Genomic DNA, 25,806 nt, shown 5'->3' with positions numbered 1-25,806 from the left:
ACACACATATATATATTCCCCCAGAACACCATGTCTACAACTAATGGCTAGTTCCTGCAATACTTACACTGTCACATAATGAAATCACCACAGGAACTTTTAATCATTTTAACTCAAATATTTCTACAAGAATACTTCATACTCCATACATTTGGTTTTATTTGTTTATCAATATTTATAAGGAATGCCATTATTTCTATTCAATTAACATTTATTGTGTAACAGGTTATATGACACTAAACTAGGCACTTTATGCATGAATACACAAAATCCAGATTCCCAATTCAGTGAACAGAAATGGAGATTAGTGTGTAAGGGTATGTGTATCTATCCACATATCTATTCAGGCCTAATATATATAAGCTTAAGTCTACTATTAATGATTAGATTTGTGAACCTGCTGTACAGGCATAAGAGAATTAACCGCTTATCTAAAAACTAAAAACCATGGGTATAATTCAGCTCAGTGAATCCTTAGTTCCTTAGATCAGAGGAACAAGTGAATTCTGCCGACTTGTCAAAAAGGTCCTATTTGGGGCAAAACTTGTCTTGGGTGCTCAAAACCGCATAAAATGGAGTTCCCAGCCCTCTTCCAAATGACCAATGGTGAGTCACCAGGTGGGAGGTAGAATTAGTAATGTCTTAGGAATGTGAGAGATAGAAATAGTAATGTCTATTATTTCAGAACTAGAGAGCCCAGTGCACGAAATTCGTGCACTTGGGGGTGGTCCCTCAGCCCAGCCTGTGCCCTCTCACAGTCTGGGAGCCCTTGGAGGATGTCCGACTGACGGCTTAGGCCCGCTCTCTGCAGGGAGTGGGCTTAAGCCGGCAGTCAGACATCCTTTGCGCTGCTGTAGAGGCGGGAGAGGCTCCCGCCACCATCACTGTGCTTGCCAGTTGTGAGCCCGGCTTCTGGCTGAGTGGTGCTCCCCCTGTGAGAGCACACTGACCACCAGGGGGCAGCTCCTGTGTTGAGCGTCTGTCCCCAGGTGGTTAGTGCACGTCATAGCGACCAGTCGTTCTGCTGTTTGGTTGATTTGTATATTAGCCTTTTATTATATAGGATGAACTGAGCTCTACACATAAAACATATCAATAAAGGTGAATTTAAAATGTATACTTCTCCCTTACACTACACATTGGATATCAATTGACATGTAATGGATTACCCATATCTCTTCTCCCCACAAATAACTACCTGACATGAGTGTTCATTACAGCTGATACCACAAAGATTATACATAGAAAGTGAAACAGAATGAAACTAAAGCCAGTCAACCTTGCTCCTTATTGTCAGAAAGAATAAATGATGTGCCAAAGTAAGAGGTTGAGAGTAATGGATAGCACTAGAAGGCTCTGAATAATCAGCTCTATTAATCCCATTTTCTACTATAATGCACATAATTAAAAATTGGTAAAGTATATGTTTTATAAGTTCATGAAAATATGTACATACTTAATATATCACACACTTTTCACCAGAGGCCATCAAAAGAGCTTCTCTTGGAAAATAAACTCTGATCCCAGACAGTCTGCTCTCTTAGAGCCCTGTCCTTATTTTATGATGGCAGAATCATAATACTACAGAGAAACTAATTATTTGTCTTCCATAATGATATAGATTTCGAGAATAGAGATCACTTTTTTTGTATCCACACTGCCTGACACACTACAGGTGGTTAATAAATGTTATATTAATGAACAAATGAATGAATGACATGCATGGTTCTATATTATTTTAAATTCATACAATGACTCACTAGAGCAGCGGTTCTCAACCTGTGGGTTGCGACCCCCTTGGGGGTCGAATGACCCTTTCACAGGGGTTGCCTAAATACATCCTGCATATCAGATATTTCCATTACAATTCATAACAGTAGCAAAATTACAGTTATGAAGTAGCAACGAAAATAATTTTATGGTTGGGGGTCACCACAACATGAGGAACTGTATTAAAGGGTCGCGGCATTAGGAGGTTGAGAACCACTGCACTAGAGCAAAGAAAGGGGAAAAACAGATCGTCAATAAGCACCAGGTAGGCATTAGCAGTGCCAGAATTGGGTTGGAGGCTGTTTTTCTTGTGGGTTCCCCCCAGTTCACAAGGCAGTGGCTGTTGAACTTTCTCAACTAAAGCACCTGAGGGAGACCTCCTCTTTCAGGGCTTCCTAAATATGCAGGACTCATGGAAAAAGAGGTTCTCCCTTAGGTTAAAGGTAGCTCATTCGTTCATTCAGATACGTATTGAGTGCTTATTTTGTGCCAGGTGGTATAGTAAAGCCTGATTGAAGACTTCTGTGCCCTTAATGTCCCTGTGTCACCACCAGCCAGCATGAGGGAAATCTAAGAGCTTTCTGATCAAAGAAAGGGGGGGAAATAATTATAAAGAACAAACTTATTTATCATAAACACTGAAATCTCAAGAGGCCATCTTATTTTTCACAAGAATAGACTTGCCTTGAAGCCATTGTAGAAGTTAATTAAAAACATCCCTACCCCTGAAAAGCTTTGACTGAAAATGTCTTTAAGATTGCCCTGAAAAACATCAAATGCAGGAAAAATTATTGAATACTCTTTTCCTGGCTAACCCCTCACACTCTTGTGCACTTCTCACGGGACAGATTTCTCTGACCATCTAACTTGTACTCAAAGCACAAAATGAAAGGTCACTCTGACATCTATCCAAACTCAGAGTTTTAAAATTCATCATCAAAGTACTGATAAAAATGTCTTTTCTTACCTCTGTTCCAGGATTTAAAAGGATACAGATAAAAACAAGAGACATATAATCTCTTCCTGGCACCCAATGCATAGAATAGACTGAAACTTTTAAGTACACATACTGGAACAAGTTCAACCTTTAAACAAAAGACATGTACTTTCCAAGTTCAGTCCAAAGTCTTGAAATAAAATCTCAATTCATAAAAAGGCGCGAGCAATGGTGAACTAAACTAAATTCAGTATCACAGCAAATGGCCCAAATATTTAGAAACTAAGGTGGTAAAACAGACTAAAAAGGAATTCTGTTATCACAGGAACAAACTACTAAAAAAGTCACTTTCCATTTTCACATTCTCAATTTTTCTACCTGAAAAATGGTTAAAGTTTGCACTTTGCTCTTTTATAGACATACTAGAGGCCCGGTGCATGAAATTCATGCATGGGGGTTGGTGTGTGTCCCTCAGCCCAGCTGGCACAATCTAGGACTGCTGGCTCCCAACCGCTTGCCTGCCTGCCTGCCTGATTGCCCCTAACCATTTCTGCCTGCCAGCCTGATCATCCCCCCAACCATCCCCCTGCCAGTCTGATCGACATCTAACTGCTCCTCTGCTGGCCCAATTGCCCCTAACTGCCCTCCCCTGCCGGCCTGGTCGGCCCTAACTGCCCTCCCCTGCTGACCCGGTCCCCCCTAACGTCCCTCCCTTACCAGCTTGATCACTCCTAACTGCCCTCCCCTGCCGGCCTGATTGCCCCTAACTGCCCTCCCCAGCCGGCCTGGTCGCCCCCAACTGTCCTCCCCTGCAGGCCTGGTCGCCCCCAACTGCCCTCCCCTGCTGGCCCGGTCTCCCCTAACGTCCTCCCTTGCCAGCTTGGTCACCCCTAAATGCCCTCCCCTTCCGGCCTGGTCACCCGTAACTGCCCTCCCCTGCTGGCCCGGTCCCCCCAAACTGCCCTCCCCTGCTGGCCCGGCCCCCCCCAGCTGTCCTCCCCTGCAGGCCTGGTTGACCCTAACTGCCCTCCCCTGCTGACCCGGTCCCCCCTAATGTCCCTTCCTTACCAGCTTGATCGCCCCTAACTGCCCTCCCCTGCCGGCCTGATTGCCCCTAACTGCCCTCCCCAGCCGGCCTGGTTGCCCCCAACTGTCCTCCCCTGCAGGCCTGGTCGCCCCCAACTGCCCTCCCCTGCTGGCCCGGTCTCCCCTAACGTCCTCCCTTGCCAGCTTGGTCGCCCCTAAATGCCCTCCCCTTCCGGCCTGGTCACCTGTAACTGCCCTCCCCTGCTGGACGGTCCCCCCAAACTGCTCTCCCCTGCTGGCCCGGCCCCCCCCCAACTGTCCTCCCCTGCAGGCCTGGTTGCCCCTAACTGCCCTCCCCTGCTGGCCATCTTGTGGTGGCCATCTTGTGTCCACATGGGGACATCCATCTTCTGTGTTGGAGTGATGGTCAATTTGCATATCGCCTCTTTATTATATAGGATAATACTCTGAACTCTTTGAAGATAATGTGTATAAATGGAATATCATAATGGTTAAATATGATAAAAATCACTCCTTGATATTGTTCAAACAATTATGTTGAAATTTTCCTTCTTTAAGATAGAACTTGGTGACATATTTCAACAATTCTCCTTTCTTTACTTGCCAATGAGTGGTCTAACTAGGTTGAAAACAGGAAGGACAAATCAGATCAGAAAAGATGAGACTGCTCAAGTAGCCCTAGAGCCTGCTAAGGCGAGCCACAAATTACACAATTACTTCTGGAGTTAGTTAGGTTCACTTGGCATCTATTAGGGCTCACCAATACATGACTGAAGGTTGGAGGTTTTAACACCCACTAGAAGCCTGGTGCATGAAATTCGTGCATTGGGGCAGACGGGGGGTGTCCCTCAGCCCAGCCTGCACCCTCTCCAATCTGGGACCCCTCGGGGATCAGGCCTAAACCAGCAGTCAGACATCCCTCTCACAACCTGGGACTTCTGGCTCTCACCCGCTCGCCTGCCTGATTGCCCCTAACTGCTTCTGCCTGCCAGCCTGATCACCCCCTAACCACTCCCCTGCCAGCCTGATCGACACCTAACTGCTCCCCTGCCGGCCCGATTGTCCCCAAATGCCCTCCCCTTCAGGCCAAATCACCCCCAACTGCCCTCCCCTTCAGGCCCGGTCGCCCCCCAACTGCCCTCCACTGCTGGCCTGGTTGCCCAGAACTGCCCTCCCCTGTCAGCCATCTTTGACCACATGGGGGCAGCCATCTTGTGCAAGGGCGTGACAGTCAATTTGCATATTATCGCTTTATTATATAGGATGATTAAGAACATAGGCACATCTTATGAGGCAAATGAAGTTTTTCAAATTCATGCAATCGTTTAACTAATAGAGGACAAGCCCACTAGGTGAACCAATGGGATTTATGAGTTTGGGTCTTCTATAGCAAGTGCAAGTGGCTTATCCGTAGGACCAAATAAAAACTTTGAGATCTCAAAGTTTGACTAGTGCTTCACTACTGTACCTGTGCTGTCCTGGAGTCAGTCACTTCCTTGTACAGGCTGATGTCCAAGTAATAGCCAGACTCGTTTGTCAGGAAGAGGCGGATGGGAATTGCTTTTCCGGTTGGTGTCAGCCGAATGTTGATTTTCAGTTCTGCCTGGAGGACGCGTAATTTCCACAGCCGACTTCCATAGCGCATTACCATGCTCCGCACAGATTCCTCAATCTGACACACACAATCACCAAGCACAAAACTTAAAAACCTGTAACTAGGACTTGTTTTAGGTCTGCCAATCTTTGGGAAAGGAAGAATGGAACAAGATGCTGGTTTCTCGAGATGTGTATCGAGATGTGTACATGTATTCCTTATAAAAAGTCGTATAGTTCCTCCCCAACCCTACTTTTGCTTAGATAAGTCAGGAACAATTTCATGCTGGCCTGTTGTATGAGTAGTTTTCTATGGCTAACAACACCCAAATGTGTGCAACTCCTTCCCCCTTTTCCAATTACATTCATATTCTACCTCAAAGGTCTGCAATATCTAAAATTACAACCCATGGGATTTAAGAGGAAGCCCCAAATAAGAATAAAATCTCTAGTTAAATAGCTATTAAGTAGCATTTATATGCATGGTAACTATGTTTCATTGCACTTTCAGGACCTTAAATCAACATAGCAATTACCACCATGAACTTTTTTCCATACATTTTATTAAACTTTATAATATATGTCTCTTGGTAAATTGCACAAATTAAAAATAGGCAATTTGTAGGTGGTGCTAGAATGTTTTCTCTAAACAGAGCTCTGAAGCTTGGTCATTGCCAAGTCCAACTGGGATTTAAGTATAAGAAGCAGATGTTCCCTAGTTTCCCTAAGCTTTATACCAAATCAGTTTAGTGTTTCTAGTTTTCAGGGTCAGGTAAGTTATTTTAACCATACAGCCTTAGGTGTGATTTCTTATTGATACACTAGAGCAAAAACATATTTTTCCAACATGGCTGCAGGCAACTGGACATACTACTCAAAATTAATGTTTCTTAAGTGAAGTATCTTTCTAAAATGCTTTCTCAACTCAGAAAACTCTGAAAAATAACTCACATCACCCTTCTCTTGTGGTTTTTCAGAAGTATGTGCCACTCCTGTAATTTGTTTCTGCACCACAGAATTTTAGGTTAAAATGGGTTTTAAGGAGTTAACGTACCTATCCCCACAGTTGCTTATTAACCAAGTGATATTTATCCATTCTTTTCTCAAGGGAACAAAAATCAACATCTCTCTATAAAGGAAATTAACAACTACCTATGATTAGAAAGGCAGAGCCAGGGTATATGGGTGTGTGGAGTAGAACAGAGAGGCTGATATAAAAACTCAATGAGAAATTGTAAGCTAAATCTAAAAATATATATAGTTATATAGCATCCATGCCATGTTTAAGTCTTTCAGCTTCATCCGTCCCAGAATGCTTAGGGGAACCTTTGCTTAAACTATATGATGAGACTTGGTACTCAATGAGTTGTCCTATCCTAGGCTTTCCTGACAGATAAAGCAACTGATCAATAGCTTGGAGTCTTGAAGAAAAAAAGTAGAAAAAGATTTTTCAGGTCTTACATACTAAGTTCAAAAAGCAAAAGTCTATGCCTACAGTTGATCTTGAGAAAGGGGTATGCCCAGGTGGTGTGGCTCAGTGACTGAGCATCAACCTATGAATCAGGAGGTCAAGAGTTCCTGGTCAGGGCACATGCCCAGGTTGTAGGCTCAATCCCCAGTAGGGGGTGTGCAGGAGGCAGCTGATCAATGATTCTCTCTCTCATCATTGAGGTTTCTCTTTCTCTACCTTCCTCTCTCTCTCAAATCAATAAAAACATAGTTTAAAAAAATAAATAAAGAGGTCTATACTGGTTCTCCAATCCAATTCCACAATATGAAAGAAAAAAGTTAGAGGGAGCAGCAGCAGAGAGCAGCCTTCTATGGGATAAAAGGTCAAGTATAGAATCACTTTGTTTTCCTTCCTTAAGTTATATGGAATGCATTTTAGAACAGAGCCTCAGGGAAGAGAGCATACATAATACTTGTGAAATTCCTTATTAGCCAAATTTTCTACCTGTGGAAAAATACTAAATACAAACAGGTTAGATACTTGGGAAGGTATATTACATCCCTAAGCCACGAGCTAAATAACATTTAGTACGAGGCAGTAATTTTGCCAAAATGCCCAATAGCAAGTTAATTACTCTAGATGAGAAATCCTAGGGAATTATATAAGACTACTGTCACACTCAGGGCAGGGCCGATGGGGAGGTTATGGCTCTACCCCGTCACACACAGAGCAGGGCCCGTGTGGGGGGCGGGAAGGTTGGAGTGCCGCAACTGGTCACACACCCTTCAGTGTGGGGGTCCCCACTGGGGTGCCTGGCCAGTCTGGGTGAGGGGCTGAGGGCTGTTTTCAGGCTGGCAGGTGACTGAAGCTCCCAACTGCTCCTTTTTTTCTTTTCTTTTTTTTTTATTCTGGGCCAGCTTTAGCTCTGGCTCCAGCTCCGTGGCCTCTGCTGCTGAAAGCAGGTATCTGGTTTGTTTGGGTTCTATAATCGAAACACTGTATCAACTCCAGCCAGCTCTGAGATCCCGGCTGGCTGAAAGCAGGTTTCTGGGGTTTTGTTTAGCTTCTATATTTGTTACAATGTTTCAAACTGCAAGCTCAGAGGCCGGCAAGGAAGGCGGGGAATGTTGGTTTCCTCCATCACTGAAGCAAGCAAGCCTCATGTTCGCTTCAAGCTGCCTGGCTGCCGGCCGCCATCTTGGCTGGCAGTTAATTTGCCTATCACCCTGATTAGCCAATGGGAAGGGTAGCGGCTGTACAGCTAATTACCATGTTTCTCTTTTATTAGATAGGATAGGGCTGCTATCATGGCAAATATCATTATACAGGTACCAATGGAGGAAGTGGAAAAGTTTTTATGTTTTTGTACTGATTATAAATAAATAACCAGCAAGATAAATCATACCATCTTTATTCTTGAGGTCTGCTTTTCAAGGCTATAGTAAATTTCTGACACCATCCCAAAAACCAGTCTTATAAGCATTCTGTAAACTTTAAATATCAAGGGCTCAACCAGCTAATGAAGAGTACCTGTGTCCAGGTCTTAGTGAAAATAAATATGAATGAATCTCACTGCTTGCGTTTGCTACTTCTGGGAGAGAAGCTAAGAAGAAACGTACCTTTGATGGATCCATGATGACCGTGGGCACAAAGTTGAGGAAGATGTGGTTGCAGTCAGTACGAACATTTGTATTATTAAAAGCGACTTCCAACTCATCCATGGCTTCCAGGAGCAGCCGCTCTCCTTCATTTTGTAGATATTCAAAAGAAGCTTCCTATGCAGGAAGAAATCAACATTAATGTGTTTTAAGAGGCAATAATGAAATGGCTATTATAATTACTTAGGGCCCAGAGGTTCTCAACCTGTGGGTCGCCAACAATGAAAATACATCCTGCATATCAGATCTTTACATTATGATTCATAACAGTAGCAAAATTACAGTTATGAAGTAGCAACGAAAATAATTTTAAGGTTGGGTCACAACATGAGGAACTGTATTAAAAGGTCGCGGCATTAGGAAGGTTGAGAACCACTGAATTAAGTGGTGGTATGTCATGAATCATAAGGCACCTGCTAGAAGTGCGTTGACCTTTCTCCCTAGTCAACCCAATAACCACAGGCAGCAGGGGCAGGCAGGGGCAGATTAAGAATTCCTGCAGCCCTGGCTGGTGTTTCTCAGTGGTTAGAGCATTGACCCATGGCCCAAAGGGTCTCAGGTTCAATTCCTGGTCAAGGGCATGTTCCTGGGTTGCAGGTTCAATGCCTACCCCTGGTTGGGGCGTGTGTGGGAGACAACCAATTGATGTGTCTCTCTCACATTGATGTATCTGTCTCTTCCTCTTTCCCCCTCCTTTCCACTTTCTCTAAAAAGTCATGGGGAATAAAAATATCCTCTGGTGAGGATTAACAAAAACTAAAAACAAAACAAAACAATAAAAAGAATCCCTGCACTCTTCCTTCTGTCTCTTAGTGTATCATTTCTTTCCAATAGGTGGGGATACTGGAATCCTAATAGGGTTACACCTCACATATGCCAGAGCAGTTTAGAAAGGTTATGGCTATGGGATGTAGTAATAACTAACACACCAGGAAGCACCTTGCTATGTAGAGAAACTACCCTTCCTTTAGACAAGTTTACAATGGGGTCACTTCTAACTTGTCTCACTACCCTCTGTCATCACATAACTCTCCTGTGATTTTCTGTTACTATGCTTTTCCTTCTCTCAAGTGAGAGTTACTATGATTCCATTACCAAGGAAATTCAAATGAAAGAGGAAAAAGTTTGTTATTAGATGGAATATTTACTTCTGTAAGAGAAATGATTCTCAGACTTCTGCTGGATATTAGAGAGAGAGATGAACAAGAGCTTTGACTCAAAAAGAGAAAATCTAATTTTGAACCATGACTGTTCCTCTGTCCCTTCCCTCAGGGATAACTTCCCATTAAAGTACAGCACCCACCTTGGTGACCAGATCAGAATGTCTGATGATCGCACGGACAAAGAACCTATAGTCTGTCACTTCTGTGCCCACTTCCACTTTGGCTGCCCCAAGATACAGGTGCATCTTGTGATTAGCACATGGAATGGCAGTGAGGTCAAAATTTCTCATCCGGTTCAGCTCTAACTGGAAGGCGAGGGCAGGTTCCAAGTGACGATAAATACGATCCTCCTCAAACTGAGCACAAGAATTGGAGAAAAAACAGCCCACCAGAAGCGGTTACAGAATGATATTATGAATGCGTACTTATGTAAAAGAGATGCTTAAAAATAAAAACATAAGCTATGATGTGCTAATGAACAACAAAAATGGTCTACATTCAAGGATAATGCTATAGCTTACATAAGGTTAGGCGCTAAAAACCCTATTTAACTTCCCAAGCTTTCATCATTTATGCTTTTATAAGTGATGATGCTTTCCATTAAAAACAAACAAAAAAATCAATTCCCCTAGAATTCCTGTAGCATTTAATATCTTCATAATTTTTTTTTTAACAATGAACTACAAACTGTTTCACATTAACAACTACTTCACACCTAATCTAAAATGCTCATGGGCAAAACCCATGTCTTATACTCTTATAATTTCTGGCAAAATACAAAGGACACAGTAAATACTTGACAAATGAACATTATATAATTTTTTAAATAGAGGTATTTGGCTTTGAAACATCCTATATATACATATACATATATATACACATATGCATATGTATATATATATACATATCTTAAGAACTGTATTTACATTTAATATATTTTTTTGCTGAAATTAAATTATCTTTCCAGAGTACATGTCAATTGAGTGAATGGTAACAGGAAGAAACCAACACAGTCTGAAAGTCTGTATTTTAAAATTTGAAAAACTGTAACTCTGAATATAAACTGTAGGTGATGAGAATAATCCTACTAAGTGCAGCAGTCCTTTAATATCACATCAAAAGCATAAGGATGATTTTGAAATTTATTGCTTTCTTGGGTAGGTCAGTATATTCGATTATTTCCTAAACCAAACTCTTTCAGAAGACAGTCTTCTTTCGTTCTAAGATACATGTAAGGCAAAGGGAAGCACAGATTCAATTAGAGAAAAAAATGGCAAAGATATGCCATTCTTAGACTTGTAAGGAAAAAGAAACATAAAAGCAAAACAAAACAGAGGGAAGGAATTAGTTCTTACCTTATCCCTTGCTCGGAACGTGAAAAATTTAGGGAATTCTCTCTGTGTTAAAGGAATGGGAAAATGTATCAGTCCTTCATAGATATGGTTCTTTGGGGATCAACACATAGTACAGAAGCACTCAAGCATCAAAAGACAGTTTCTTAGAAAACACAATCCTTACTGAACCTTAGCCTAGGGAATGTGAATGATCCTCTGGGTAACCATCACTTTGACCCCACTTCCACATTTGAGACTCACCACACCATTAACCTAACTTCAATAGTTACCCTCTCTTTTTTTGGGGGGTGGGGGGAGCGGGGAATCGTATTTTTTCATCTCCCAAGTGAGAAAAAAAAAATTCTTCCTGGGTGTTGCTCTTGGCACAACCTGGCAAATAAAACCAATATACTCTCTAAGCTTCTGCACTGCAATAGCAGTTATTGGACTGATTTCCCAAGTTTCCCCTTAAGAAACTCTTAAAATGAAACTAACCAGAAAGCATAAAATCCCCAATCCATGTGTCTTCTTCATTCACTCTCTAATCAATAATTTGAAGGGTTTAAACAATAACATTTGAAGACAAAAGTAAAGATGTTACTTTGGTCACTACCACTACATGTGTAAGAAAGAATGGGGTGGAACTAGTGAACACAGAATCATTTGGTCTTACCGCTCTTTTACAGGGCATTACAAAAGAAAGCAACCAATTTACTAGAACCTTATTAATTAACAAAGATGAATTCAATTAGCAGAGTCCATTAGTTTCTGAAATTTAACTTATTAACACCAAATACCCCTGTTTCTCGGTTGGGAAGCTCTATTGGTGGTGTTAGAGTCAAGTCATTACTATGTGCCTCTATAGGAGGTTTCATTAGGCATCTTCTTCATTATGAGTGCAAGATAATCAAACACTCATTGGGACAAGGCAGAGAAACCAGGACCAGCTGCATAAATGTCTCTCAATGAGCTTTAGGAACCATGAAGGAAACATGAGCTGAAATGAAAGCCTGCTAGGTGGCAGGCGCTCCCATGTGTTGTCCTCTTGAATGCTCTCAACAACTTCTCGAGGTTAGGTATCCATTTTACAGCTGAGGAAGCCATGACCAAGTGATATGCCCAGTATCAGAAACCTAGAATATGAACTTGGGTCTCTTCATGCCCTTCATCTCTACCACACTACTTCTCACGTGTAGAGCATTACCCCTCTATTTTTGTTATAATCCAGATTCAATAGAGGTCTTCTCTTTAAACAGAAATTCTTTTTTTTTTAAATTTAAAAAACAAAGCAAAATTCATACTGAAAAGTTGTGTTTCAAGAATTTACTGAAAACTTATTAAATACTTTCCACAGGTATTACACCTCACCCTCACATTAACTATAGCTTGCACAGTTAGTAAACCTTCTTATAGTTTTCTTGCATTTTAACTGTAAAGTTGCATTTAACAGGCTTCTAGGAGCTTATTTAGCAAGCCTGGGAAACCCCCTATCCAGGCTTAGGTCTTTAAAAGTCTTTTGAAAGTGAACTTTACACAGCACTGATATTTTACTAATGATGTTTTCATTCTAAGTAATTCTCTAATTCCCCTGAATAACTGTAAAGAACATGGGGATGACTTCAAGGTTAAACAGAAAGATGTTCAGCTGCATTGTCAGTAGGGTATATGCTCAGGGCTTTATAGTCTCATTTTTGTTTTATTCTTGAGAAATATGGCTTTCAGAGCACTACCTAAGGTAACACAAGTCAAAAAAGGAAGGGTAACAAAATACTTTCATGAAAATTTCTGAAAGGAAAGTGATGTACTAAATAAATATTTTACCTAATTGTTAAGACAGAATAGAAGAGTGTGATAAACATTAATTAATTAAAATATTTATTTAGTACATCATTTATTTAAATGACTATTTTCCTTCAAAAACGTAACAATAGAAACCAAAAAACACTTTTTTTTTTTTTACCGCTTAAACCAACTAAAAAAATTTGTAGTAACTGAAAGGTATGAAAAGCAAACAATTTGAATAGAAATGCCTTTATTACAAATAATGAAAGAGACTGACTAATTCTTAGCAGAGGTGGGAATAGACCACCAATAAGAAAAACCACTTTCATTAAAGTTAGCTAAGAAAAGGTGTTATGAGATAATATCAGCAAACATTTTTTGAATAAATTTTAGCTCTACAGAAAAATCCTCAATTTAAGCATAAAGCATTCAGAACAGGAGAGTAAGAACTTCTGTGCAATGGGACAGCAGGATTAATGAGCAATTCTTCAAGTCTTGAGGACTTTTATAGAAAGTCACCTCTTTTGGCATTCACACACACACAAACAAAAATCACAGGAATACAAAAAAACACAGAAAAAAAGAAATACAAAAGTCTGATCCTATAGTTTTAGTAAATTCCTTCATCCTACCTCATCCTCATATTGCCAATTTTTCCACTAACTGCATTCATGCTTATTCTATCACTAATATAATTGCTTTCCAGACATTCTACTAGTGTTATGGGCAAATATCATAATTGAATGTACACAAAGAAAAACCTTCTTAGTGTGCTGGTACCAAAAAACAAAAGAATGCAACATTTCTCAGGAAGAAATTATACCCCTGCTGTGTTCTAAATCAGCCAACCATCATCAAGACAATCAAAATAATTTGACTAAATTAGCCAATCAAGACACCCTGCAAATCAGAGAATGTGAAAACCTGCAACAGAAAACATCATAGCTGATTATGATACTAATAATCGTGTTAAAAACCTAATGAGATGAAGAAATTGAAAGCTTGCTGGTGCAATTCTCTTTTACCTCAACATGCTGAGAACTAATTATATAGACTGTAATTAAAACAAAAACCCAAACCAAACCTTCTGAAAAACTAATAGTTGATCCAGTAGCAAACAAAACTACCAATTTTTTTCAGCTTTATTGAGATATAGTTGACATATAAATTTTTTTAAAAGAAATGAACTACTTAACCATGATAACTCTTTTCAATAGTGGGCTCTTCCTTCCAAAACATTTCATTTTAAAGTGCGAGTTATTTACATAAAATCAATAAAAGTGCATCTAGGCTATTTATAGCAGAATTTAAAAAATCTCATGAAATCTTACAAACAAGAATCAAAAGGAAACTTTACAGGTGCAAAACTAATTTAGAATCTCACCACAGTTTTTGGCCCTAATACTCTTGCTTAGGTGGCAAAGGATAAGAAATCCTGAAAATGTACATTTTAGTATTCTTAAAAACACTTTGCTGAAAAAATATGGAAACTTCAAAAAGTATAATACTTATATTCCAGTTAAATAGCACCTTCTGCTGCACGTTTTGGGACCTGAAATGTGAGTGAAACGAACAGACTTAATACTACATGAATGCAGAGAGCTGCAGCTTTCATAGCTGCAAAAATTCAAAGCCTGTTCTTTGGCTTTCAAGGTTTCAATATTTTTTTAATATGAAGAAGATATTTATAAGAATAGGCTAATTTTTCCTCAAATGTTCTGTTATTATAGTAATGTTAAGCAGTTATTCAAATCCCATGATAGGTACTTGATTTAATTACATGGTCTGGAAACAGACTCAACACCAAGTGTCCTTAATGCTGACAAATATTGCCAACTCAGAACAGGCTTCATGTAGAGTCAAGAGACTAAGGTAGCAGCAGGCATTCCAGTGGGACTGTGGAGATTAAACATCAAATTTTTGGAAATGCTTATAGCCTTCACTGTATCTGAAAAAACACCTAACAATATACCCACTCTCTAGGAACCTCTACTCTGGCCCTCATTTACCTTGTTCTGGTTCTGAAATGGTCTGAGAGACAACTATGCAACAGTAGAGCTGCTTCATCCACACCAGCCAATGCTGTTCTTGAACCAAACTTGGTAACCTTCCTCCACTCCTTGCCCCCTCATGTACGCTTGCTTTCTCTCTTCTATTCAATAATATAGGGATTTCACAGTGTGGAACAGGAGAGACTGCGTACATCACAGTGGATTACCAAGAAGCCAGGGAGATCAAGGGATTCATCTCTAACACTCACGGAAAGCTTCCTCTTTTTCACACTACACTAACTATGGGGCAAGCACAGATCAGATGACATGACAAAGGCTAAGCACCCTTCATGAATGGTAAGCTACCACCAGCAGAGGAACTTACAGCAACACCATGGCAGTGAGCCCTGGATTTGTAGAGCTCCTGCCGAGGGGTCCTGGCTATTGTAGATTCGGGATGGAATTCAGTAATAGTTGCCCTTGTCCCTTGTGTAACCACTAATCATTTCTAAGGGGCCTAACATAAAAATAACCCAACTCCTCTGCCATTCAATGCTTCAGAGAAAATCTAGTCTCCACCTTAATTTCTCTAAGTTCTAAAGCAACCTTTCCTACGTTCATGACAAATTACGTCACTTGGTAATATAACCAATTTCCCACTTGATGTCACTATAAATAGGAACTGGACTATGATTCCTAAGAAAGACCCATAGCCGGGCTCATTTCTAAGTAGATTTTGCCTGTACATGTGCCTCTTCAACCTAAATCCAGAAATATTAGAACAGAGAGGGCAAACATGTTTTAAAGCCATACACACACACACACACACACACACACACATTTTCTCTCTCTCTCTCTCTCTCTCTCTCTCTCTCTCTCTCTCTCTCTCTTTTCTCTCTCTCTCTCTAGGACATGACATAGATTTAGCAGTAAGACAGGATATATTTCTTTTCTATGTATAAAACACACTAAAAAATGCCCGTAATAATTAATTGCTTTAGCTTTTAAAAATTTTTAGTAGAGAGTTTTATCATGAAAATGCTTATTATGGGAAACCAGTTCACGTGCTATAAACATAAAGGCTCCATCTGAACCACTAGGAAAAAGGAAAACAATTTTACAAATTCAACATGATTCTCCAGAAAAATATAGTATCCCAAAGTCAGTGAAAAAATAAAAATCAGGATAAAGTTTAAGAACCTAGCCCAATACTCTTCCCAAATCCAGGGCCTGGCTCTGGCATGTCTACCTTAGCTCTGAACAGCATCCACCGGCCACAGTATTTATTCATGTCTCTCATATTCTATCCCCAAGTATCAATTTTATTCTCTAAGCTTTGGATTTTTCTTCCTAAAGCTCCAGGGTTCCCTTTAAGCTCCTCATACTTCTTCACTGTCTCCAGTTTCCTATCTAAAGTTATTGATTGATATGTATCTGTACTCTGCTTGGCTTCCTGACATCAATAAAATAGGAGAGTTGTGTAGTCCACAACACTTCCTAGAGCATTTCAGAGAATCTTAGCTCTTTAGTTTGCAGGGTAGACTCTCTTGTTTCTCTATAGACTAAACCAGTGATTTTCAATCGGTATGCCGCAAGAATTTTTAAAACATGCAATACCTGACTATTTAGTCAGGGGCACTGACCTCTTTTCCCTTAGATTGTTAAATTAAAAAATGACAATAGCCAACACTACAATAGCCGTTCGGTGTGAATAAATCAAAATTATAACCATTTTTTGTCATATCAGCAAAAAACGTATTTTTTGGTGTGCCACAGAATTTTAGTAATTAGTTTATGTGTACCATGGGATTAAAAAGGTTGAAAATTGCTGGACTAGACCAACAAGGTGAACTGTTAGAAGGAAAACGGAATGTCAAGTGCTAAAGATCTAATAAACAAAAGGGCAATAAAAGCAACCACACATAGGTCCTTAAGTTTAGAAAGTCATTTCCAGAATCCCAAATATTATCTTCATTATTGCAAATAAACAGGCCTTGAAAACTAATTTAATTATCTTAATTGATAAAACAAAATTCTTATCAGGAAAATTAAGGCTTCCTAATATCCTCTGGAATCTTAGCTATATTAGGATCAACTTATAAAGAAATATTTTTACTACAATCAGTCATTTTAGAGAATGACATCTTTATTGCAAACTGGGTTTTTGGTCTTAGTGCTATCATCATACCGATCATATGGGTATACTTTAGTTCAGATACCAGGCTAATAACTTACTTCTTTTTTCAATAAAACTTTTAATCTCATAAATATTAAGTTAATTCAGTTAAATAGGAGAACAAGCAACTTAATGTGCAATTTTTATTTATTTCCTGCTCCTAAAATTAACATAAGACAAAAGTACCAAGTTAGGCTTGGTTAAGGCATTTTAATAATAAATGATTGTTTCTCATAATTGATAATTCTCAATAATAGAACTTGAATCCTCTTTGGAAAAAGCCAAGACCCCAAAGTGCAATTGACAGCTCTCAATTATTGATTCACTGTGTGCGTAGAAGAAATTAGCTCCTGCTTCTACCTTATTCATCCAGATAAATGTATATGCTCATTCTTAATTATTTCTCAGAGATATACTAAGAATGTTATAGGGTAGAAAAAAACAACCATAGAACAATTGAATAGTCATTATAATACTTTCTAAAAGAAGTGGGACCAAACATCAGTCCAGCCCTTCTAAATAACTCATACATATTCTATGTTTAAATAATCAATGGGAAACAGATAAAACAGTAAATAATATTTCATTATTGTTCCTTTTACTTACATGAAATCTCTGATCCACCTCATAGCTGATCTGTTTCCTAAAATCCTTTCAAATGAAAGACAGAAAGGAAAGAAATAATAAATTTAAAACCAAATTGAGTAAAAGATGAGTTAATGTTTTTCTTAAACTTATAGAAAACAGTTATTTCTCAGCATAAATTCTACAAATAAGCTTATGATTATAACTCCACTTTCTGATTTTTAAAAATTCTAGCAGCATCTTAAGAAATGGTAGACAGTACGCCAATACCTTTTGTGCAACCAGGAAAGTAAGGCGGCGGATTCCATGCTCAACCAGAGTAGCTTTCTATGGAGAAACATGTAAAATAAAAGATAGATAAGATCTCCATTCATCCTAAATCTTACCCCAATTCAGTCCTCCACAGGCTCTAATTGGGCTAAACAAACTTTTTGGTTATCTATCTATGTTTTTGGCTTAGTACCTTCAAGCTTGCAAATAAATAAATTTCAATGTGGATCCTGGGACTAAGTCTTATGGGATAGGTTTTATATTGATCTGGACAAAATTGAGAGAGAACTTTGTGTAGGAAAAGCAGTCATATGAAGTCACCTACGTTCTCTAAGGTCTGATTCACTTCAAGGTAGATTTTAGCACAATTCTACTTATAGAAATCACATTGGTGAGCATGTTCAAATGTGAAGATTAAAACTAAAACAGAAGATAAATGAAATCAGGTCATTCAGATCAGAAGAAGAAGAAAATTTCATAAAGTGGAAATCTCAGGTTCTAAACTGTTGTTTAGATTATACATAGCACCTACCGTCATATATAGCATTCCTAGAATCCAACCTAACAAATCGTGATCTTTTCATTTACTCTAGAACATGCCTCCCCCTACTTTACATTAAAGTATTTTTTAAAAAAATTCTCTTTAAAAATTGCTAAAAGCAATGTTTAATCGACTTTTAAATTTAGTGATTATTCATATTTCAACTTGGCATGGCTGAGGAGTGTATCAGAAGGCAAGAGAGACCAGCAATTTCAGGACTGTCTCATATGAGTCTTGGGCCTTTGGATCTAAGCTTTCTTCTATCTGTACTGCTCATTTATCTCAAAAGGCAGAGACAAAGAAACAGTTTAATGAGCTAAGTAAACAGCATGATCTTAAAGGGCCCTAGCAAAGAGGGGCTACATGGCAACAAGTAGAAAAGCAATCTCACCAGCTGAATGACCTGTGAAAATATATGAGTAATACAAATAGAAAAAATATGTGGGTTTTTGCAACCTACGTCCAGACTTTCGTTTCATCAATTCCTTGCTATAACTTTAGCCAAGAGATATGTTCATAAGCCAATTCTTGATTTTCATGATACTATATATTTTTTAAATTCAAATTTGAGTCTGCTTATAAATAAGCACATTCCCAAGCCATTACCTCCTATTGGAGAACATTTTCTATTATGGCATTTGCTTAGTAATAAAATTAGCAACATAAGCAAAATATAATTGGAAAAATAAATTTCCTAATAATAAATTCCCTGGTCAAATTTACATAATTTTGGTTTAATAACATTTAAAAATTATCTGTACTGACATCATAACTGTTATTATAAATAACCAAGTATTGATACTACAATAAGAAAAGGAAGAAAGGGAGGGAGGAAGGGAAGAAAGAATGGAGGAAGGAAGGAGTGAAGGGAGGAGTGGAGGGAGGGGTGAGTGGTGGTGGTTCTCAATCTTTCAGTGTGCCAAGGAACAGAAACATTTCTTCTGACACCACCAACAAAGAATTCCACCACAGCCAAGCCCTTCAAAGACAAGCATCAATAGCTATGTTCAGGCAAGGGAAGAAAATAACTTTAATAATGCCATGATTTAAAGTCAAAATTGTTATTGCTTTTAAAATTCCACAAGTGGCTGACAATAACAGCAGAGCAACAGGATTCTGATTACATTGTAATAATGCGGGCCTCACAGCAAGTTCACAGCTATTACCCAGCGATTAGGCGCCAGCACCTGGAGAAACTCCATTTACACTGACTGCTTCAATCTCCTCCACAAGTCATTTACAAATATATGATCCTAATTTCTCTGAGAGAAAAAAAGACATGCTGGGACTAGAAGATTATTTGGACAATTTGGATCAACCTATTTGATAGTTTAATGTGTGCTTTAAAAAAAAAAACTTTTTCTAAACTGCTAGGAACATGATCATGAAGTGAAAAATAAAACTAGTTATTTCAGCTTTTTTTTATTATTACCTTTCCTTATTTTTATTTTTACATTCTTTTCAAAACAAGGAAGTGAAAATGCCTAATATTTCTGGATAAGCACAGTACCTGATGCAGTTAACAGCTTCTCTAGGCATGGAATGTCTACCCTTACCCTTCTGAATAGCCTCGGGCAAAGACAATGGATTTCTCTGTGCCTCAGTTTTCAAGTCCAGTAAAAGAAAAAGGTAATTTCTTATTGCCAATTAATGTTATAAATTTATGTAGTGAAGATGAAGAAACTGCCTTTTTAAATCAACATATCATGACATACAGCACTAAGATCTGGGGGTAATAAAAAGCCTACAGTTGAGGTCAAAACAATCAAATAAGGGCAATTAGTGCCTCAAAACCTGAGAAGAAAATTTCAGATTATCTCAGCAAATAGCAGCATCAGCAGTCATGAACAACATTAGCACTCTTCCAGCTAAGGTTTCTTTGGTCCCTGGTTTCAGGTTAATTTTATGTGTTCACAAGACAAGGGCAAAAAGAAAGGTAAATTTCTCTTCTAAAGAAAAATTCCCAGGCATGTCCCCTATTTTCACTTTTCTGTAAGTGCCTTTCTTCAGGTTGGCCACTATAATCCCAGAGCAACATGAAGTAAATGCTAGGACTCATGTTAAGCACAAAGTTACCATCTTTTCCCAGGTATCTACCATTAGCATTACATGATGTGAATGCCGATGGCATTAATTGTTTATACTGCTAAATCATGCTTTTAAAAATCTATTCAGTTCTTTTTTTATAATAAGCACTATAGCTAGGTAGTTCCCATTCAAAGAAAACACATGGGTCTTTGTCATTAAGGACAGCTGAAGAGGACACTTTGGCATCTATCATATATTGCAATGACATGTAACTATATGCAGACTATCATTTTGAGCATGCCTACCCAGTCCCTTCAACTAAACTTGAAGCATCCTCAGGGCCAAAAGAATACATTATTTACTAAAGCACCTAGATCTGTGGCCCCGAGAAGTGGAATCAAAGCCTTAAATACTAATTTTTGCTCCATCATCTACCAGCTGGTGATCAAAGGGGGGAAGTGGGGGCTTTAATTAATCTCTCTGAGTTTGAGTTTTTCCCCAAGTGCAAAACTGGAATAATTCCTAACTAATCTAACCTCATGGGACTGTGGTGAGGTGCAAATAAAAAATTGTACACAGAAGTTCTTTATTAAAAAAAAAAGTATTATTATTGCTAGTGATTGTATGCTGACCAATTAAAAGTTCAAGGGAGGAAAAATACATTTTAGTTAGAGCTATTCAGAGAAGTACTCATAGAAGAGGTGAAATTTGAAAAAGTCTTTAAAACAAGCAGGATTTGGAAAGAGAGAAAGAAAAACATTCCGGGTGAGGGGCAGTAGAAGAGACGAGACACGAAGAGTTAGGTATTGTCACGGAACAGTGAAGGCTAGGTTGTTAGCCTTCGTCAATAGGCTGATGTTAAATATCAAGTTAAGGAGGCATCCTAGAAGTAATAGAGAATCATTGCTGAGTGGGAGAATAATTTGGTAAGAGGGCATTTTGGCCATTTAATTTTGTGGTGGTGAACAGAATGGAAACTATCTGGAGGGGAAAAGTGAAGGAAGATAGGTAGATCGCAAGTAAACCTGTTGTAGTGTCTCAGGTGTGAGGTGAATAAGGTTTTAAACCAGAGAGATGGTAGAGGGAATTAAAAATCTGAAAAGAAAGAAAGGGAAGAAGGGAGGGAAAGAAACAGTACAAACAAAAAACAGACCTTGGTGACTGACCAGATACCAATAAACACATAGATTGTGGTAGAGGAGCAGCATCATGCAATGGCAAGGAAAAAGAGGAAGTCAACGATTTCTGAATGACTGGTTACTTGGGTTTTTTGTTTTTGTTTTGTTTGGGGGGAGGAGGGAGCAGATGAGGGGTCAGAAGAGGTGAAGGAAAATGATGAAAATTTAGGTTTAAACTATGAAGTTTGATGTCAGTACGAGATACATAAGTCATACAAAATTGAAAGGAGAATGGAAGTATAACTGATACCTTTAAGGGAGGGGATAAGAGGATACAGAAGAATCCTGAGGGGATTGTGGACATAGACATGTGGAAGTAAGCCACCAAAGGAAAATAGTCAGCAGGGGATTCAAAGTTCAAGACTGGAGCTCTGGGAAAGATTTAGGATCACACTTCCCTTCCTAAAACATTTTAAATAGTTGAGGTCTATATTTCTTGACATAAAACGATATTCATTATATACTATTAAGTCCCTTTGGAATTTTACCCCTATAGGCAGAGAATTATGTGAAGGACATAGTCATCAACAGTGAGAGGCCTTACAAGCAGCAACTGATAAAAAGATGGGTATGATACCCAGCCAGCAGGAAAGGAGCCGTCACAGGTTTCCACCCAGCTGAGGGCTTACGTTTTGCTGGGTAAACTCTCTGAACATCGCCGCCAGCCTGTCATCCTCAATATCACAGTCAGTCTTGATAGCCACATTCAGAATGTGAATAGGTTCATCCCTGGGGACCTGTAACTCAAGAACACAAGACAAAGACATTAGGAGACTGGCTAATACAGAGGCAGAGAAAAATTATAGTACTTGGTAGAATGACTGAAAAAGAGATATACCCCACAGGACATTTTGATTTGCCCACTAGCACTCATAAGCAAATTGAAACCACCACCCAACATCCACAATGGAGACTGAATGAAGTAAAACATCCAACTTTTAAAAGATAAGGCAGCAAAGGCATTAGCTAGAAGTGGCCCCACACCTTGACTTGACATGTCCTTGAAGATCAGTCTCAATTTTGTCACCAATAAAATGGGAATGAAACCAACTGCCACATCTCTTCACAGAAAGTGAAGAAAAATGAGTGAAAGAAGCCATCTAAACATATTCCCTCATAATATATTTCCTAACAATTTATCATACAGTAAAAGTGTCAAACCACAGAAAAACAACCTGGTAGGGAAAAACAACAACTTGTTTACTGAGAAACGAATAGAAGGGATTTAATAAAAGGACAAAGTTTTAAACAAAATGCGTAATATTCCTGCTATCTAAAGTCTACATTTCCTGAAGATTATAATAGTACCACTGTGCAAATATCCAAGCCATTACTACATAAGAATTGAAGTAACCAAAGCTGAAGTCTTTGAAACAACATTCAGAGACCCAGAAGCAGCTACAATGGATACAGCCGAGCCTATTCCACAGTATGGATTCTAGGATTAATATGTTTTAGGTCAGAATTTATATTCTACAAATTTCCAAAAATACTTGATGAAATATATAAAATTAAATAATAAATAGTAGGGTAAAAAGATGAATTCCTGCCCTGGCCAGTTTTTCACAGTGGTTAGAGCATCAGCCCATGGACCAAAGGGTCACAGGTTCAATTCCTGGTCAAGGGCATGTTCCTTGGTTGCAGGCTGGATCCCTAACCCCGGTCAGAGTGCAAACGGGAGGCAACCAATCGATGTGTTTCTCTCACATCAATGTTTTTCTCTTCCCTCCCTCCATTATCTCTAAAAAAGAAAAAAAAAGTCAATGAAAAAAAATATCCTCAGGTCAGAATTTTTTAAAAAGATGAATTCTTCCCTAGAACACTCCAAAGTCAGAAAGATAGTATATACACAGTACAAGTCATGGATCTGAAGGAGCAAAGTCTCCCAATGGGACAGTATACCTTGTCTTCATCGTATAGAGACGTGTGACCTGCCTCAGGGAATGTGGGGCTTTGGGGTGGGGAATCACAGAAGCAGCCCATCACTTCACCAAAGATCCTGAAAAACACCAGAGAAAAACACCCACCATGAAAATCCAAGTGGCAGAATATGAACGCTGCCATTGCCAACTCAGTCTAAAAGAATAATCTACCCTACCCTGTGCTCAACAGTCAACTGAACGCAATCACAAGTGGCTAGAGATGATATGCAAAATTTCACCAAGTGGCAGAAATTAGGGGGATGGATTGTTTCAACTTTAATAAAGCATATTTTTTTTCTTTTTAATAAAGAATGATCTAAAGCTTTTTGTTTTACTTTTTTCATATGTAAGATATGAGCACTGCTGTCATCATCAGTCTTAAAGTAACAGAAAGAGCCTGGGACTGGAGCAGTGACAGACCAATGTAATTACCCCTCCCCCTAGGGTAATGCATCAGTATACATCAAGAGATAGATGCTGAATGCATTTAATCAAAAGATGTATCGTCTCTGGTGGGCTCACTCTAGTGTTGTGTTTAATTTCTCCTGACATTTCACTCATCACAGAGCAGACAGCTTCTTCTGCTAGCTCCTAAGGAAAAGATGGTTTTTGTTTGTTTCTTTTTTTCTGACCAGGCTCATATAACAACTAGAGGCATGTAGAGTCTGAATAAGAGGTAGAAATGGAAGGACATATACCTCTCTGAGGGCATATACAGCAAGGGCTACATCTCCTTAGCTGGCTCATGGCTCTTCTGGGGACCTTTATTCATTTGGCAGAAATCTGAGACCCCCAAAACACAGACGCCCATCACTCCTCTTGTACATACACAGCTCCACAATGTCTTACCTGACAAAATCTTCAAAAGTCCGAAAAGAGACCATTCCACCCATCCGCTGACACGGTGGAGTGAATGAATTGTCCAACAGCACGTCGCTGACATTAGCTACATGAGTCATGCCACAGTGGTTGAGGTTGGAGGAGAAGGACATTCTAAATGGTAATTCAACCAAGTGTGTTAGACAAGGAGGGTAGGAGCAAGGGCTGGGAGAGTAACAATAGAGAAAAGGAGCTAGGAGAAAACTCAGAAATAGGATCAGGTTGCAGAGCAGATTTGGTTTTTTACCCAGTATGGATAAGGCTGTCTTGCTATAGTCACATTAACCCTTTCATTTGAATTCCACCACCACCACCACCCCCTACCCCCTGCCCCATGTATACAAACACACAAACTATATTTTTACCACTCCAAAATCTCTCCAAATAAAAATCTAAGGACTGTCAGGAATTTCATGGCAGTTTTAATACAATGACATCATGGCGTGTCTGATGAATAAACAGCACTTGGGGTTAAAAACCATTCTGCATCTTCCCCTTCCCTAAAACATTTCCTATTTTACAAGAAAGTAGGCAAGCCAAGGAAGTTGTAACTAGGCAACACTTAAGGCATTTTTCTCTAGTAACTGTAATAGATTAAGTATTCACAGATAGATATATGCATGTGCGACAACTCTAAGTCATTTGGAATGGTTTAGTAGATCATTATAAAAAACATTATTTACCATACAGAAACAAGTCACAGTCTATAAAAGGAACTTATGAAGTATTTACTTTTTTCTTTAATGGGCTGATAGACACAGCAGTCATAAGAATTACAGCTCCTCCCTTTTTGAAAGAGATATTTTCAACCCTAAATTGCAAAATTTCTATTTTATAGTCAGACATTTCTATACCAAGGTAAGCATACCTTCACCAAAAGCCCTTAATAAATCCCAGCAGGATATGAAAGGGCAGAGCATGGGTCTCACAGTATGTGTAAGCATGACAAACAAGTGCTAAATGGAGATGCTCGAAGAGAACTGAGCTGATTTGTTCAATCTAAAAACATAATGAAGCTGTATATTCCTTGATGCACCTCAGCAGTATGCACTGATAAATAATACTGTAAAGTGTTTCTGAATGCCCAGTCAATCAGGGCAGCCTGTTAGGAAGGACCAAGCTGAAGGATGCCTCTAGGACTTGCCTGACATGTTACCGGCATACTGATCGGAAGCAAATTCAGAGCAAGGCAATGGCACCTGACCTTCAGGGAGCTGCTCTAAAATCTCCTTAAGTGCACCACCTGCAGCATTGCAGGGGGAAGAGAGCCAGCAATGTGGACTTGAGATCTGGGTACTACTGTACTCTACTGCAAATTGTAATTATAAAAGGCAATGGAATTTTTTTATAGGATGGAAGTGCTGCTCACACAGACTATAGAGACTGACACTCCGGATTTTTATTCCCTTGGCAAATCATGACTATGAAGAAGGTACTTCGACAGTACTGGGGAATAGAAAGGCAAAGTGAGAGAGGAAACCATTGATACCAGGAATGAAACA

General features: G+C 39.2%; 1 protein-coding gene across 11 annotated transcripts in view; it reads right to left on the bottom strand.

The window, feature by feature from the left end:
• Window positions 1-25,806, bottom strand: part of ACACA (acetyl-CoA carboxylase alpha) — a 269,985-nt gene that overhangs the window by 90,041 nt on the left and 154,138 nt on the right. For all 11 annotated transcript variants that reach the window (XR_009449202.1, XM_059669697.1, XM_059669696.1 and 8 more), the window contains 9 exons: window positions 24,275-24,418; window positions 23,406-23,502; window positions 22,133-22,240; window positions 17,757-17,813; window positions 17,508-17,552; window positions 10,974-11,015; window positions 9,759-9,974; window positions 8,417-8,572; window positions 5,223-5,426 (listed from right to left, as the gene is read on the bottom strand). Coding sequence is in view for 10 of the 11 variants with exons in the window: in XM_059669697.1 (XP_059525680.1) it covers window positions 5,223-5,426; window positions 8,417-8,572; window positions 9,759-9,974; window positions 10,974-11,015; window positions 17,508-17,552; window positions 17,757-17,813; window positions 22,133-22,240; window positions 23,406-23,502; window positions 24,275-24,418 (1,069 nt within the window). In the remaining variant the exon portion in view is untranslated. The remainder of the gene's footprint in view (window positions 1-5,222; window positions 5,427-8,416; window positions 8,573-9,758; window positions 9,975-10,973; window positions 11,016-17,507; window positions 17,553-17,756; window positions 17,814-22,132; window positions 22,241-23,405; window positions 23,503-24,274; window positions 24,419-25,806) is intronic.

This window comes from Myotis daubentonii, chromosome 16, assembly GCF_963259705.1.
Source record: "Myotis daubentonii chromosome 16, mMyoDau2.1, whole genome shotgun sequence".
In the NCBI taxonomy this organism is placed as follows: Eukaryota; Metazoa; Chordata; class Mammalia; order Chiroptera; family Vespertilionidae; genus Myotis; species Myotis daubentonii.
Note: the sequence above shows the minus strand (reverse complement) of the source record. Positions and strands in the feature narration are given on the sequence as shown.